Source organism: Sphaerodactylus townsendi, linkage group LG03, assembly GCF_021028975.2.
Source record: "Sphaerodactylus townsendi isolate TG3544 linkage group LG03, MPM_Stown_v2.3, whole genome shotgun sequence".
NCBI classification, from domain to species: Eukaryota; Metazoa; Chordata; class Lepidosauria; order Squamata; family Sphaerodactylidae; genus Sphaerodactylus; species Sphaerodactylus townsendi.
Window position 1 is genome coordinate 176,304,468 of NC_059427.1, and position 12,684 is coordinate 176,317,151.

Below are 12,684 nucleotides of genomic sequence, written 5' to 3' on the forward strand. Positions count from 1 at the left end.
GTTATTAAAAGTTAGCAGGAAAGGAAGAAGAGGAGGAATTTGAATTTATATCCCGCCTTTCTTTCCTATAAGGAGTTTCATAGTGGCTTACAAATTGCTTTTCCCTTCCTCTCCACACAACAGACACCTTGTGAGGTAGGCAGGGCCCCAGGGCCATCCAACAGTAATGTAGGAGTGGGGAAACAAATCTGGTTCACCAGATTAGAGTCGACCTTCTCTTAACCACTACACCACGCTGGCTCACTGTAGTTAATGTGCAAGGAAAGAGTAGACAATGTGAAACAGACTTTTTTTTGGGGGGTGGAGTAAATAGAATGGGGTTCACCTGCTGCCTCAAACAAGAAAGGCTGAATGCCACAGGTCAGCGGCTGTTCGAGAGCCCACAGCAGTTGCTGAGATCATCCTTACAACAATCCTTACAGGAGAAGCAGAGTGATTGTTCCCATCTTGTGGGGGTGGGGTCTGAGGCTGAAGAGTGACTTGCCCAGGTATAAGTTCGTCACCAAGTAGTTGAAAGGGGACTTTCTGGTTTGCAGCTCTGCGTTACTAGAACAGAAGAAGAGCCCTGCTGGATCAGACCAGTGGTTCGTTTAGATCAGCATCCTGTCTCACTCGGTGGCTGACCAGGTTCCCTGGAAGGACAACAAGCCGAGCATAGAGACCTCCCTCTGTTGCCTCCGAGTACTGGGTACCTCACAGGATACCTGCCTCTGAACGTAAAGGTTTCCTGTACTCACTGTGGCTGGTAGCCATTGAGGGACCACTCCTCCGTGAATGTGTCTGTCCCCCTTTTAGGACCAAGCTTACCCTGAGCTAACTGCTCTGAGAAACATGAGGCCACAGGAGGCAGCCAATCTAGTTATTCCAGGAGCACACAAAGCTCTTTGTGAGCCAGAAACCCAGTTCCCTGTACGTCTGTCGCTCTTTCCTTCTGGTCTCCAAAGTTCCTTGGGAGTTCCTGGCATTTTCTTCCTGCCTGAAGACCTTCACCTCAGAGACTTTTGCACGTTGTACTCCAGCGTCTGCCACTTTATCCCCATCTCTGCAAAAATTATCTTTCTGTCTCTCTTTGGTTCTCTTCCCCTCTCTAGGAACAGATGAGTGGAAGACCTGAGCTACCCTCTGATGTGCATCCTGTCTTTCTCTTCCACTTGAGCAGTGTGGTCCTTCATGGCCTGCGCTGTGTAAGCAGATGAGATGTATAGGATCTACACCTCTTTAATAAACAGCTTGTGTTACATTTTGGGGCCCCAGAGCCCCCCCACCCCCATTGCATAAGAACAGGCAGCCACCCCAAGTCTTGTGGGATTGCTTCAGAAATGCAGGGCCATCTAGCTTTTACCGGAGTTCTGTAGGGGCCCTTTTCTGTGAATGGTTCCCAATACAGCTGGAATTATAGCAGATGCTTCTGTCATGTGGCAGTGGCCAATTTGCACGGCCCCAATCCTGCAGCTGTCAGTCCGGCTAGGGAGGTCTCTGCTCCATGGGAGAGTCTCAACCGTGGAACCCAGACATGTCCTGGAGAAGCGCCTTCCTCGTTCCCTGCCAAGTGCTTCCTACCTCTTGTAGAAGTTCACGTTTGCAGAATCTTCTCCCTCCTTTCTCTTGCTGCTCGTCCCTCGTGGGAGTTTTTCTCCACCTCCCCTAAACTTGAGACTCTTTCATATTGCAGATGAAGAACGCCGACTACTTCTCCAATTACGTGACGGAAGATTTCACCACCTACATCAACCGGAAGCGGAAAAGCAACTGCCACGGCAACCACATCGAGATGCAGGCGATGGCAGAGATGTACAACCGGCCGGTGGAAGTTTACCAGTATGGCACAGGTACACCTGCCTGGGAACTTGGCTCCTGGGCCTGGGTCCACACCCAGGTGGACAGGGAAAGGAGAATAAAATCCTGCATCTCCCCGAACTGCCCTCTGTTCCTTCTAGAGCCTATCAACACTTTCCACGGGATCCATCAGAACGAGGACGAGCCCATCCGAGTGAGCTATCACCGCAACATCCATTACAACTCCGTGGTCAACCCCAACAAGGCTACCATTGGGGTGGGGCTGGGGCTGCCCTCCTTCAAGCCAGGGGTGAGTCTGACCTGGATGAGGGATGGGGAAGGGAGGGTTTGTTTTTTTACCTGTTCCAGTGGATGAGGGGGCCAGCGTCCCTCCTCCCCTTCCTTCCTTCTGACAGGATATGAGCTAAGGAACTGTAGTCACTTGGATTGAGGGACTCTCTAGGAAGACTGGGGTGTAGCGAGAAGGGTAAGGGCAAGCCGGAGTGGGGCGAGCTGTGGCTGGCCGGGATTGGGGACGCATGATGCGTTTTGGGGCACACTTGTAAGTGCAGTGGCATTATGGGTCTGGGTACTTGCGGGTTGCCTTGGCAAAGTGGAGGGATTACGGCAGTGCCAGTTGTGTTGGGCGGAATCTGTCCAGTGTGTGGGACATGTGCCTGCCTTTCTGAAGTGGCCATCCAGCTATTCTGGCAGGACTGGGGGATGACGCTCCGTGAAATGAGCATCTTCAGGGTGGTCTTTCCAGCTATTTCCAAGCCAGCATTTCTGGACAAGCATCTCTTAGCAGCCACTGGCTGTGTCTTCTCCTGAATCTGGAAAAAGAGCCATTTGTCCAGGGCTCCCCACCAGCTCCTCTTACCAGAGAGAAAGTGCCCATGTCCCCTGCGCCCATCTAAGGCGAGGGTTGCCTTTCTCATCCTTCCCGGTGCCTTGTGGGGCCTGCATGCTCGTCCTGGGCCTGGATGGGGCAGGGGCTCAGCCGGGGTTTCTTGCAAGCTGGCTGAATCCTGCCCGCTTCTCACAGTATGCAGAGCAGTCCCTGATGAAGAACGCCATCAAGACGTCGGAAGAGTCGTGGATCGAGCAGCAGATGCTGGAGGACAAGAAGCGGGCGACGGACTGGGAGGCCACCAACGAGGCCATTGAGGAGCAGGTGGCCCGGGAGTCCTACTTGCAGTGGCTGCGGGACCAGGAGAAACAGGCCAGACAGGTTGGGCTTCTTCCTCATCCGGGAGGGCAGGAAGGGCCACCGGAGGAAAAGGCCAGTGGCATGGCCGACTGGCGCAGGGGGATGAGCTCTGTGTTTTCTCTCCTTGCAGCCTCGTAAAGCCAGCGCTACCTGCAGCTCCGCCACGGCAGCCGCAGCCAGCGGCTGGGAGGAATGGAGTGGCCGCTCCCCTCGCCAGCGCAGCTCAGCGTCTTCCCCAGAGCACCCAGACCTGCACAATGAACTGAATGCCGCCAAGCCAGCCTCCCCCGGGAGCACCACAGCTCTAGCACTTACCAAACCGCCCTCGCCCTGCGCCCCTGGTGAGCATTGCTTCCATGAGGAAGAAATTATTCAGGGAATTCTGGCCTGGCACAAGAGGGGGCTGGATCAGAAGGGGAAATGGATTTGGTCAAACATGAACAGCATGCCAGCCACCTGCAAACCACAGGTCTTGGTAACCGCCGTGATAGTGCAAGGCTGTGCAATAGGCCTCCCACCTGCTTTCTTAGACAAGCGGCAGGCCTGTGTAGATGGGCACTCATGTGGTCTCAAGGGACTTCTGCAGACACCATAGTGCTGCTTTGTTTTTTACATAGTGTAGCTCTGTGGAAGCTGCACATCTTTTTTAAGACTGAAAACAAGAGTGGAAGCTCCCAGCTTTGCTAATTTAATGTGATGCCATGTTTTGTAGACTCCAATCAAAACAAAACTGATTTGTTGTTTGGAGCTTAACTAGGTTACACTAGAGGATCTTAGCCGATACAAAACTTTTGTGCCAAAGTTACCCCTGTAAGGGAGGCTGCTGTGCCCCCCCCCCTTACTAACCCGCATTGCTCGGCAGCATCTCTCCCCTTGGCTCGTTCACAAGCCTGCTCCTCTCCTCAAGGATGTCCCCAGATAACGAACCAGGTGCCCGGCCTGAGAAAGGCATTACAAGGAAGCCCGCCCATTCCTACCTAGCACAGCTCTAATATCAGCAGTGTAACTCAGTACGTGCAGAAACTGCTCAGATGTCACCTCCCGGCCTCCCCTGGAGACAGGGCAAGACAACTGTTCTTGACATGTGAGGGCATCTCTCTGCATCGATGTATTCATCCTGAAGGAATGGTACCCTCCTGACTGGGGGGTAACAGCCAAGAGTCTTTTTTTAGCTTTGGGAAACTTGCATCCCGCACTTATCATGTTGTTCCAGAAAGGTTACATTCATTTTTGAAAAATTACAGCATCGCAGAATAAAGCCATAAAAAGCACAAAAACGCCCATGTGTCAGAAGGCCAAGTCGTTTTCGGCAAAGATAGTTTACTATAGGACCCAGATGTGGGCCCTCAACTATAAGCCACTCTGTGCGGTTGAAAGTTAGAGCAACTAAAGTTCCAAAGCAATAGGCAGGCCGCCCTGGGTAAGCTGTTGCTCATTTGAGGAACCCCAACGGGAAAGACTGCCTGACTGACTGCCTGACTGCCTGCCTGCCTGCCTGCCTGCCTGCCTGCCTTCCTGCCTTCCTTCCTGCCTTCCTTCCTGCCTTCCTTCCTTCCTTCCTTCCTTCCTGCCTGCCTTCCTTCCTTCCTTCCTTCCTTCCTTCCTTCCTTCCTTCCTTCCTTCCTTCCTTCCTTCCTTCCTTCCTTCCTTCGACTTCAGAGGCCCCTCCACTTCTGGGCTTGGGGCAACTGACAACATGTTATAAAATATAATAACCGGTCCTTTCAGGGTGGTCATGGTAGTGGCTGATGGCTTCCTGTGCGGGACACCCGATTCTGAATTGGAAAAGATAAATTAACATGCATCGGCACTGCTAACGTTTGCTTCCTAAATCCTTCCTTCCCAGGTACAAGCAGCCAGCTGTCAGCCGGGGGTGGCCGAGCAACCCCTCCCTTAGTGTCGTTGTATCCGGCCCTGGAGTGCCGGGCAATAATGCAGCAGATGTCCCCCACAGCATTTGGTAAGAGCCCTCCTTTAAGTGTGACAGACAGTTGGGGAGGGGGCGTGTGAAATCTTTGCCTACTGGCTTTTCACCCGCTGAAAAAGAAATCCCCGAATCCTTTCCAGGCCTTTCTGCACTACAAATCAATTTCTCTCCAGGACAAAGTCATCAGTCCTTTTGGTGGTCTCAGCTGGGCTGGTTGGTTTGCGTTCTCGACCAGGTTGTTTCCTTTGAGTTTGCCATCTCTGGGGAATGTGTTGACTTTGGAATTTTGAGCTTGAACTGCAAAATGGAAGCAACCTCAATAGGGGGGAAAGGAGAGAACCTACAAGGACATCACGCAATGGTCTTGGAAGATGTGGGGGAAAGAGGAATGAATGAAGTCTGTCTGCCTGACCTCTGGAAACACACACACCTCACGCTTCCCTTAGGTTGCTGTTTTCACCAAAATCTACACCATGCAAAGCTTTTGTCTGTAATCTGAATGGGCTGGAAACTTGGTTTGTTCTTTTTTGAGGGTTTTTTTAAGGTAACTAGTTGGATTCCATAGTTGACGGCATGATCACAGCAGTGAATTATAAAAATTCACCCTGTCTCTTTGGAGTGGGTGCATTTTCTCACACAAAGGAGATCATAGCCATTTGTAGCTTAAAACAGGATTCATCTCTTTGCATTGTCGAAGGCTTTCACGGCTGGATTCAACTGGTTGTGGTGGGTTTTCTGGGCTGTGTGGCCGTGGTCTGGTGGATCTTGTTCCTAATGTTTCGCCTGCCTCTGTGGCTGGCATCTTCAGAAGGGTATCACAGAGGGAAGCCTGTTACACACACTGTGTCGTTAGGAACAAGATCCACCAGACCACGGCCACACAGCCCAGAAAACCCACCACAACCAGATGAATTTCCAAATCCAAATCCAAAACCTTTATTAGGCATAAACAGAACCAGATGATTAATCTCTTTCTGCAGGATACCACTAGGAAAAGAATTTGGGCACTGAAAGAGAATCAGGCATGAGGGGGTATCCTGGGTAGAGCTGAAAGGAGTTTTAATTAAAATTTGTGTCTGAAATAATCCAGAACTCAGATTATGAGTCTATGGTGGGAAATATTCAGATCCTAAAGTGTGCAGTTAAATTTCAGAGGGGGGTGGGGTATAGTTGCAGTGTATGTAGGCCTTCTATTCACCCATCCAGACTAGAGAATCACCAGCCTCCAGACCAAATCCCCCCCCCTCCCCCGGAGAAATTGAAAGGTGACACGAATGGCCCTCACACCTCTAGGAGGTTCCCCAGTCTCTGTTGTAAAGACCGTAGAGACTAGGGGAGGAAGCCTAAAATGTCACCCAGAGGTAAAGTTGCATCATCCCCAAACTCCGCCCTCTCCAGGCTCTATCCTCAAATCCCCTTACGTTTGTCAAGGCAGTGTTAGGAATCGTTTTTCTGGGTGAGGTCCCCAAAGCTGAAATCTGCTAACTCTGGCCCTGGAATGTTTGGCCATTAACCCTTCGTTTGCTTGAGACATCCTTTCAACTCTCTTCACGGGAACTGGTAAACATGTGTAGGGGTAGTTGGCTTGACGGTCAGCTACACCACATTTGCCATCGAAGCCCAATGGGGCTGGCGCAGGTCACAGGCTGGGCCGGCACGGAAGCAGGGGAAGGGGCAGTGGCTTGGTTTGGCAGGATGGCAGGGCGATGGGCTGGAGGGCAGATGGACGTCTACAGGAAGAGTGTCCAAGGGGCAGTTCTCCCCCCATGACAAACTGACGCCCTCCCCCTTTGTCCCCCCCAGGCCTGAGCGACTGGGATGACGACGAAATACTGGCGTCGGTGCTAGCCGTGTCGCAACAAGAGTACTTGGAAAGCATGAAGAAAGGCGCCCTGCACAGAGACAGTGGTTCCGACAAGAGTTGATATCTCGCCGGCACCCGCTCTGGGCTCGCCTGACACCCCTTAGGTGCATGTTTTGGCAGGAAGGATGACAAGACCTGGGACTCTTCCCCTCCTCCACGGCTGCTAATCCACGCTCCTTCAGCTGCTCTGCGCTCCCCTCCTTTGAGCCCTCTGCATCTGACACCCCCCTGCTGCCCAGCGCACGGGGTGTGGGGAGGTGCAAGAGAGGGACAGGACCTCCTACCCGAGGAGCTGGAATCCGCACAGGCTGGGGCACACCGGGCTCCCTCCTTCATCAGCCCTTCCTTCCTTCGTTATTAAATGAATGATGGACCTGGTTCCACGCGAGCCCTCCCCACTTTGCAAGGGGGCAGTTCTGGCTTATGGAAACGAACTGAAGTTGGATGTAGGGGGGAGCAGGGGCAGAGGGGAGCTTTGCAAGTGGGAGGGCTGCTCTTTTTCCTTCCTCTGGATTCTGGGGGTGCAGTAAATAGGGTGGGGGAAGGGTTGGCAGCGAGCCGCCATTACCTGCTCTTCCCACTAGTGTCCAGCCCCCTACAAGGACGGGACAGCGAAGTGGGAGACCGCCTTTATCGCCACCTCCGTTGCTGAGGAGTTCTGCTGCTCACCTGTGCTAGAACCTCCCCCCGCCCCCCCGAACTGCCACCTCTTCCTCTTCTCTCCCTCTCTGTGCGTTCCTTCTGGTTTCCCTGCGGTGCCGGATCTCCACCTAGCCCCACTGCTGCTCTTGCGCTCTCTCCTAGGTGGGGGGGGGGGGCGCTTTGGTCCTTCCTCCTTCTGCTGCCTCTTCCACTCTTGGTGTGCCCAGCAGCAGGGCGGGCGGGCGGGCAGACGCCGCTCTCCTCTCCACGCGGTGGCTCTCTGCACAGCCGGCTGGGCCTTAATAGCATAATGCTGAGGCAATGGCATACGCTGGTGGAAAGTTGAACGGTGGAAGGGACGGGGCCAGGTGGGGCAGGGTTGGGGGCCTCCTGTGGAAAGTACTCTTTGAATCCCAGGGTAAGGACCAGTTCTGTAGGGGGAAAGGAGACCCAGTCTCCTGGCTCTTAGACCATTGGTGCAAAATCTAACCCCTTGAGAGTAGATTTCCAGCCACGCTGACCTCGGTGCGGTGTCTTCCTTGCTTCCTCCATCTCCACGCCAGGGTCGAAGCCGATCTTTCTGGCTGTCCTTGTCAAGGGAGGGGGACGCCCCTGCCACTCGCCTCCCTTTTCCACCTCACGCCGACTCTAAAATCTTGGCGGGGTGGAAGTCGCTGACATTTCTGCCCCTTGACCCTCGGAAGATCCGATGAGGCAGTTGAGCAGGGCAGGGGCGTATCTGCTGCTGTCAGAAAACAGATCCAGGGAATCCCCACAGAAGGCTGGTTTTTAAATAATCTGGTGCCTGAAATAAAGTCTGGGCAGAGTGGCCCTCCTGCATGGCTTCTCTCTCTGTTTCTCCGTCTTCCTCTTCCTCTCTCTCTGTCCTTCCTGAGGTGGGTGGTTGTAAGTCCAGACAGGGAATCAGTGCTATAGCAGGCAAGCTTATTCCCATAAGCAACAAAAGAAAATGACCACCCAAGCCTCTCTTGATCAATTGTATGCTTTCTATCTCTCCCCCCCCCCGGAAACTTCCCCTCTTGTGGGTGGAGCCTCTGATTGCTTGCCCAGGTGCTCCAATTCTCTTCTCTCCCCCCATGTAAACGGGGAGCCCGAAGCCCCGCCCATAGGCTGGTTTGTTACTAGCCAGAAACTCAGATGCCTTGACCGGGAATGCCAAATTCTGCAAGGCTGGTGTAAGCAGAGTAAATGATGTAAATATGACTTTTATTTGATCTAGTAAAGCAATCAAATAGATTTTGAGATATATTAAATGGAGAATGCCCACACTGTGTACAGCATCACTGATTGTGTTGCCTTTCGCTGTTCTTGCAAAGGGTTTCAAAGGGAGGGGTTGTTTGGGTAGCGTGTTGGTGTGGGCCTACCGGATATCATAAAGTTGGAAGAGACCCCAAGGCCATCAAGTCCAACCCCCTGCAATGCAGGAACACACAGTCAAAGCACTCCCAACATATGTTCATCCAGCCTCTGTTTAGAAACCTCCAAAGAAGGAGGTTTCTCCGAGGCAGTGAATTCCACTCAGTCCTGATGGTCAGGAAGTTCTTCCTAATGTTTAGGTGGAATCTCTTTTCCTGCATCTTGAATCCATTACTCCGTGTCCTAGTCTCGGAGGCAGCAGGAAACAAGTTTGCTCCCTCTTCGACATGACATCCCTTCAGATATTTAAACATGGCTATCATGTCCCCCCTTAACCTTCGCTTTTCTAGACTAAACATCCCCAGCTCTCTAAGCCTCTCTTTGTAGGGCATGGCTCCAGACCCTTTACCGTTTTGGTTGCCCTCCTCTCTGGACCGGTTCCAGCTTGTCAATATCCTTCTTGAATTGTGGTGCCCAGAACTGTACACAATATTCCAGGTGAGGTCGAACCAATGCAGAATAGAGAGGTACAATGACATCCCTCGATCTTGACACTATACTCCTATTGATACAGCCCAAAATTGCATTGGGAAGAAGAGTTTGGATTTATACCCCAACTTTCTGTCCTGTAAGGAGTCTCAGAATGGCTTACAAACTCCTTCCCTTCCTCTCCCTACAACAGACGCCTTGTGAGGAGGTGGGGCAGGGAGAGTTCAGAGAGAACTGTGATTGGCCCGAGGTCACCCAGCAGGAACATAAGAGTGGCAGGACAGATCCAGTTCACCAGATAAGAGTCTGCTGCTCCTGCGGAGGAGTGGAGTACCAAACCTGGTTCTCCAAATTAGAGTACACCTGCTCTTAACCATGACACCACGCACTGAACCATTATACCACGTTGGCAACAGAGCTGCCCGTTGACTTTCACCTGCAGCGAGCTTTGGGGCTGGGAGCTGGGGAAAGACATATTGTCAAGGGCCGGGGGCCAGCGGGTGCACGCAATTCAGGCTTGACGGCAGACCCCAAGAGCCTGCCTCCATGTGGGGGATTCCACATCAGTGGGTCAGGCAGCAGGGAGAGCTTGGGTCGGGGTTGGATTCCTTTCTTGGTCTCCGCCTCCTGCTCTGCTCCTGCCAAGACGCTGAAGGATCCTGTCGCAGGCCTTTTTAAATACCACTGCCCAAAAGGCTCAGAGGAGAAGGCTTGAGTTGACCCAAGGGTAGGTGGAGGGGTGACGGGCTGGATTCAGGGGGAAATTAGCACTGAGCCTAACTTTTGGATTGGAAATACAAGAGACAGAGCACTTTCGTTGGTTGCCACTTGCCTTCAGGAAAATTGCCGTTCAGTAAAGCCCACTTCGTACTTTTCTTGGGGCCCGCACGTTCCGCATGTGATCTGTCAACAGGGTCTTGTCTGAGCCAGAGCACCCCCCTATAACTGCTCGAGCGACACTCTCCGCCAGTGATTTCCACTTTTCTCTACCTTTAAAGACATTCAAAGGGGCTTTCAATCTCCTTCCCTTCCCCACAACAGGCCCCTTGTGAGGTAGGTGGGGCTGAGGGAGTTCTGAGAGAGAGCGGTGGCTAGCCCATGGTCACCCACTCAACAGGCTTCACATGGAAGAGTGGGGAAACAAACCTGGCTCACCAGAATAGAGGCCACTGCTCCTAACCACAGTGGTGGCAAACCTTTGGCACTCCAGATGTTATGGACTACAATTCCCATCAGCCCCTGCCAGCATGGCCAATTGGCCATGCTGGAAGGGGCTGATGGGAATTGTAGTCCATAACATCTGGAGTGCCAAAGGTTCTCCACCACAGCACTACACCATGCTGATAGTGCTCAATCCTTGGCTCGGGCCTCTTGGGTGAGTCAGTCAGGGAACTTTCAAGTTGCCTTTGGGGACAATGCTGCTTGGGGGCCTCCATGCAGACGAGGCGCATATCTAGGGCATGAGGGTGTTGTGGCTCAGCTTGTCCCCTCATGTACATGAAAGCGGAGCATCACGAGGGCAAGGCAAAGGTCACTCTTGGGGTGAGGACCTCCTTGTGGCTTGTGGCTTCTGATGGGACGTCTCCTGGTGCTGGGTCCCTAACTTTTGGTCAGCTGCTCACAGGTCCCGCCTTTGTCCCTTCTTCCTGGCACATGGCTGATGTTGCAAGATTCCCAGATCTGTGCAGGTAGGTCTTGAGCCCGGAGAGGCTGGAGCCCTTGGTGTCTTGGGTGCTCACTCAGCTCACGAAGAAACGGGGGAGTCAGGGAACCACCAGATATCCCTCTGATGGCATGGGGTGGGGGTTGGAGAGCAGAAGAAGAGCAGAAGAAGAGTTTGGATTTATATCCCCCCTTTCTCTCCTGCAGGAGACTCAAAGGGGCTTACAATCTCCTTGCCCTTCCCCCCTCACAACAAACACCCTGTGAGGTAGGTGGGGCCGAGAGAGCTCCGAGAAGCTGTGACTAGCCCAAGGTCACCCAGCTGGCGTGTGCGGGAGTGTACAGGCTAATCTGAATTCCCCAGATAAGCCTCCACAGCTCAGGCAGCAGAGCTGGGAATCAAACCCGGTTCCTCCAGATTAGATGCATGAGCTCTTAACCTCCTACACCACTGCTGCTCTTTTTCGGACAGGCCTGCTGTCTTGCAAAGAATCTTGTTCGCCGCTGCTGTTTTTAGAAAAAATCTGCTATTTTCTAAGGATACCATTTGAACACCACCGTTGTTTTAGTGCTGGAGACGGGGGCCAGTTTTCAAGAGCAGGACCCGCAGCTTTCTTCGTAGGCCTCTCTCCTCGCCTGGTTTCGCAATGTATCTAGACCACAGAATCTGGATAGTGTCGGTGCAGAATTGGGTGTGGGAGTTTCGTATTAAGTGCGAAGTGCCCAACCGCGCAGGTGTGCTGCGCTAGCCCCGGTTCTTCTGAAGTACAAGTTCCAACGTCATCTGATGTCTGCTGGCCGCCAACATGCCAAATTCCTTGTTCGGATAAACACTGGTTTAAGGTCAATTCAAAGATGACTTCTGGGGTTTGATTTGACCGACAAGCTGCCAGCGTGCGACACGGAAGCCTTCCTCCTTACGCTGAGTAGGCAAAAGGAATGACGACAAACGACTCTCAAGTGCCTAAGCCTGCCGGTGCAGTGCTGGTGCCCAAACCAGAGGAACGAGTTTCTAGTCCTTACTGAGCCCACATGTACTTACGACAGTTCAACGTGAGCGACTTTAAAAAAATTATAAATTACTGTTTACTGAACAAGGTGCTCGAAGTGGCGTTTCACATTTGGAATGGGGGGGAAAGTAACAACAGTCACAGAATCTCACACCCCTGTGCCCAAAAATCTACCTCCAATCAGCCTGTGAGGGCTGTTGGTTGAAAAAGCTAAGTTTTCACAGTCACTTAAAAGCTTTAAGAGTCACGGCCTCAGTGGGAGGCCTTGCTCTTAAAAGGGGATCCTGCCTTCACCCCTAGCCATGCTCATACAGAAAGAGAGGAGGAAAAGAAAAGGGCTTCCCCAACAGGTTTGAGGAGGGCCCTTCTGGGCGTTTACATCCAGCAAGAAACAACATGTGGCTTTGCCATTGCATTTCTTTTCTTTATCTTTATTAACCTTTAATAGGCATAGATAGATCAAGATTTACACAGACACATTCTGCAGTCTCAAGTATAGTTCAGTAGCAAGGAAATAGTCCACATAACTTGACGGTTGACTTCGAGGGATTCAAATCACTTCAGATTTTTTTTTAAGAAATAGCCAGAGCAAATGGCAGTAAATACCCCTACACATCAATGTAAAAATACAATCTAATATAAAATTGTTATTGCATTTCTCCATGTTGAAAGAAGCCAGTGTGGCATAGTGGTTAGAGAGTCGGGCTAGGGTCTGAGTGACACTTGC

The 12,684-nt window shown here is 52.2% G+C and overlaps 1 protein-coding gene across 2 annotated transcripts in view; it reads left to right on the forward strand.

Moving 5' to 3' along the window:
* Positions 1-8,720, forward strand: part of OTUD5 (OTU deubiquitinase 5) — a 55,083-nt gene extending 46,363 nt beyond the window's left edge. For both annotated transcript variants that reach the window (XM_048490482.1, XM_048490481.1), the window contains exons 4-9: positions 1,673-1,829; positions 1,938-2,086; positions 2,822-3,007; positions 3,117-3,327; positions 4,833-4,946; positions 6,717-8,720. In XM_048490482.1, the coding sequence (XP_048346439.1) occupies positions 1,673-1,829; positions 1,938-2,086; positions 2,822-3,007; positions 3,117-3,327; positions 4,833-4,946; positions 6,717-6,838 (939 nt within the window). In that variant the 3' untranslated portion in view covers positions 6,839-8,720. The remainder of the gene's footprint in view (positions 1-1,672; positions 1,830-1,937; positions 2,087-2,821; positions 3,008-3,116; positions 3,328-4,832; positions 4,947-6,716) is intronic.
* The last annotated feature ends 3,964 nt before the right edge of the window (positions 8,721-12,684 follow it).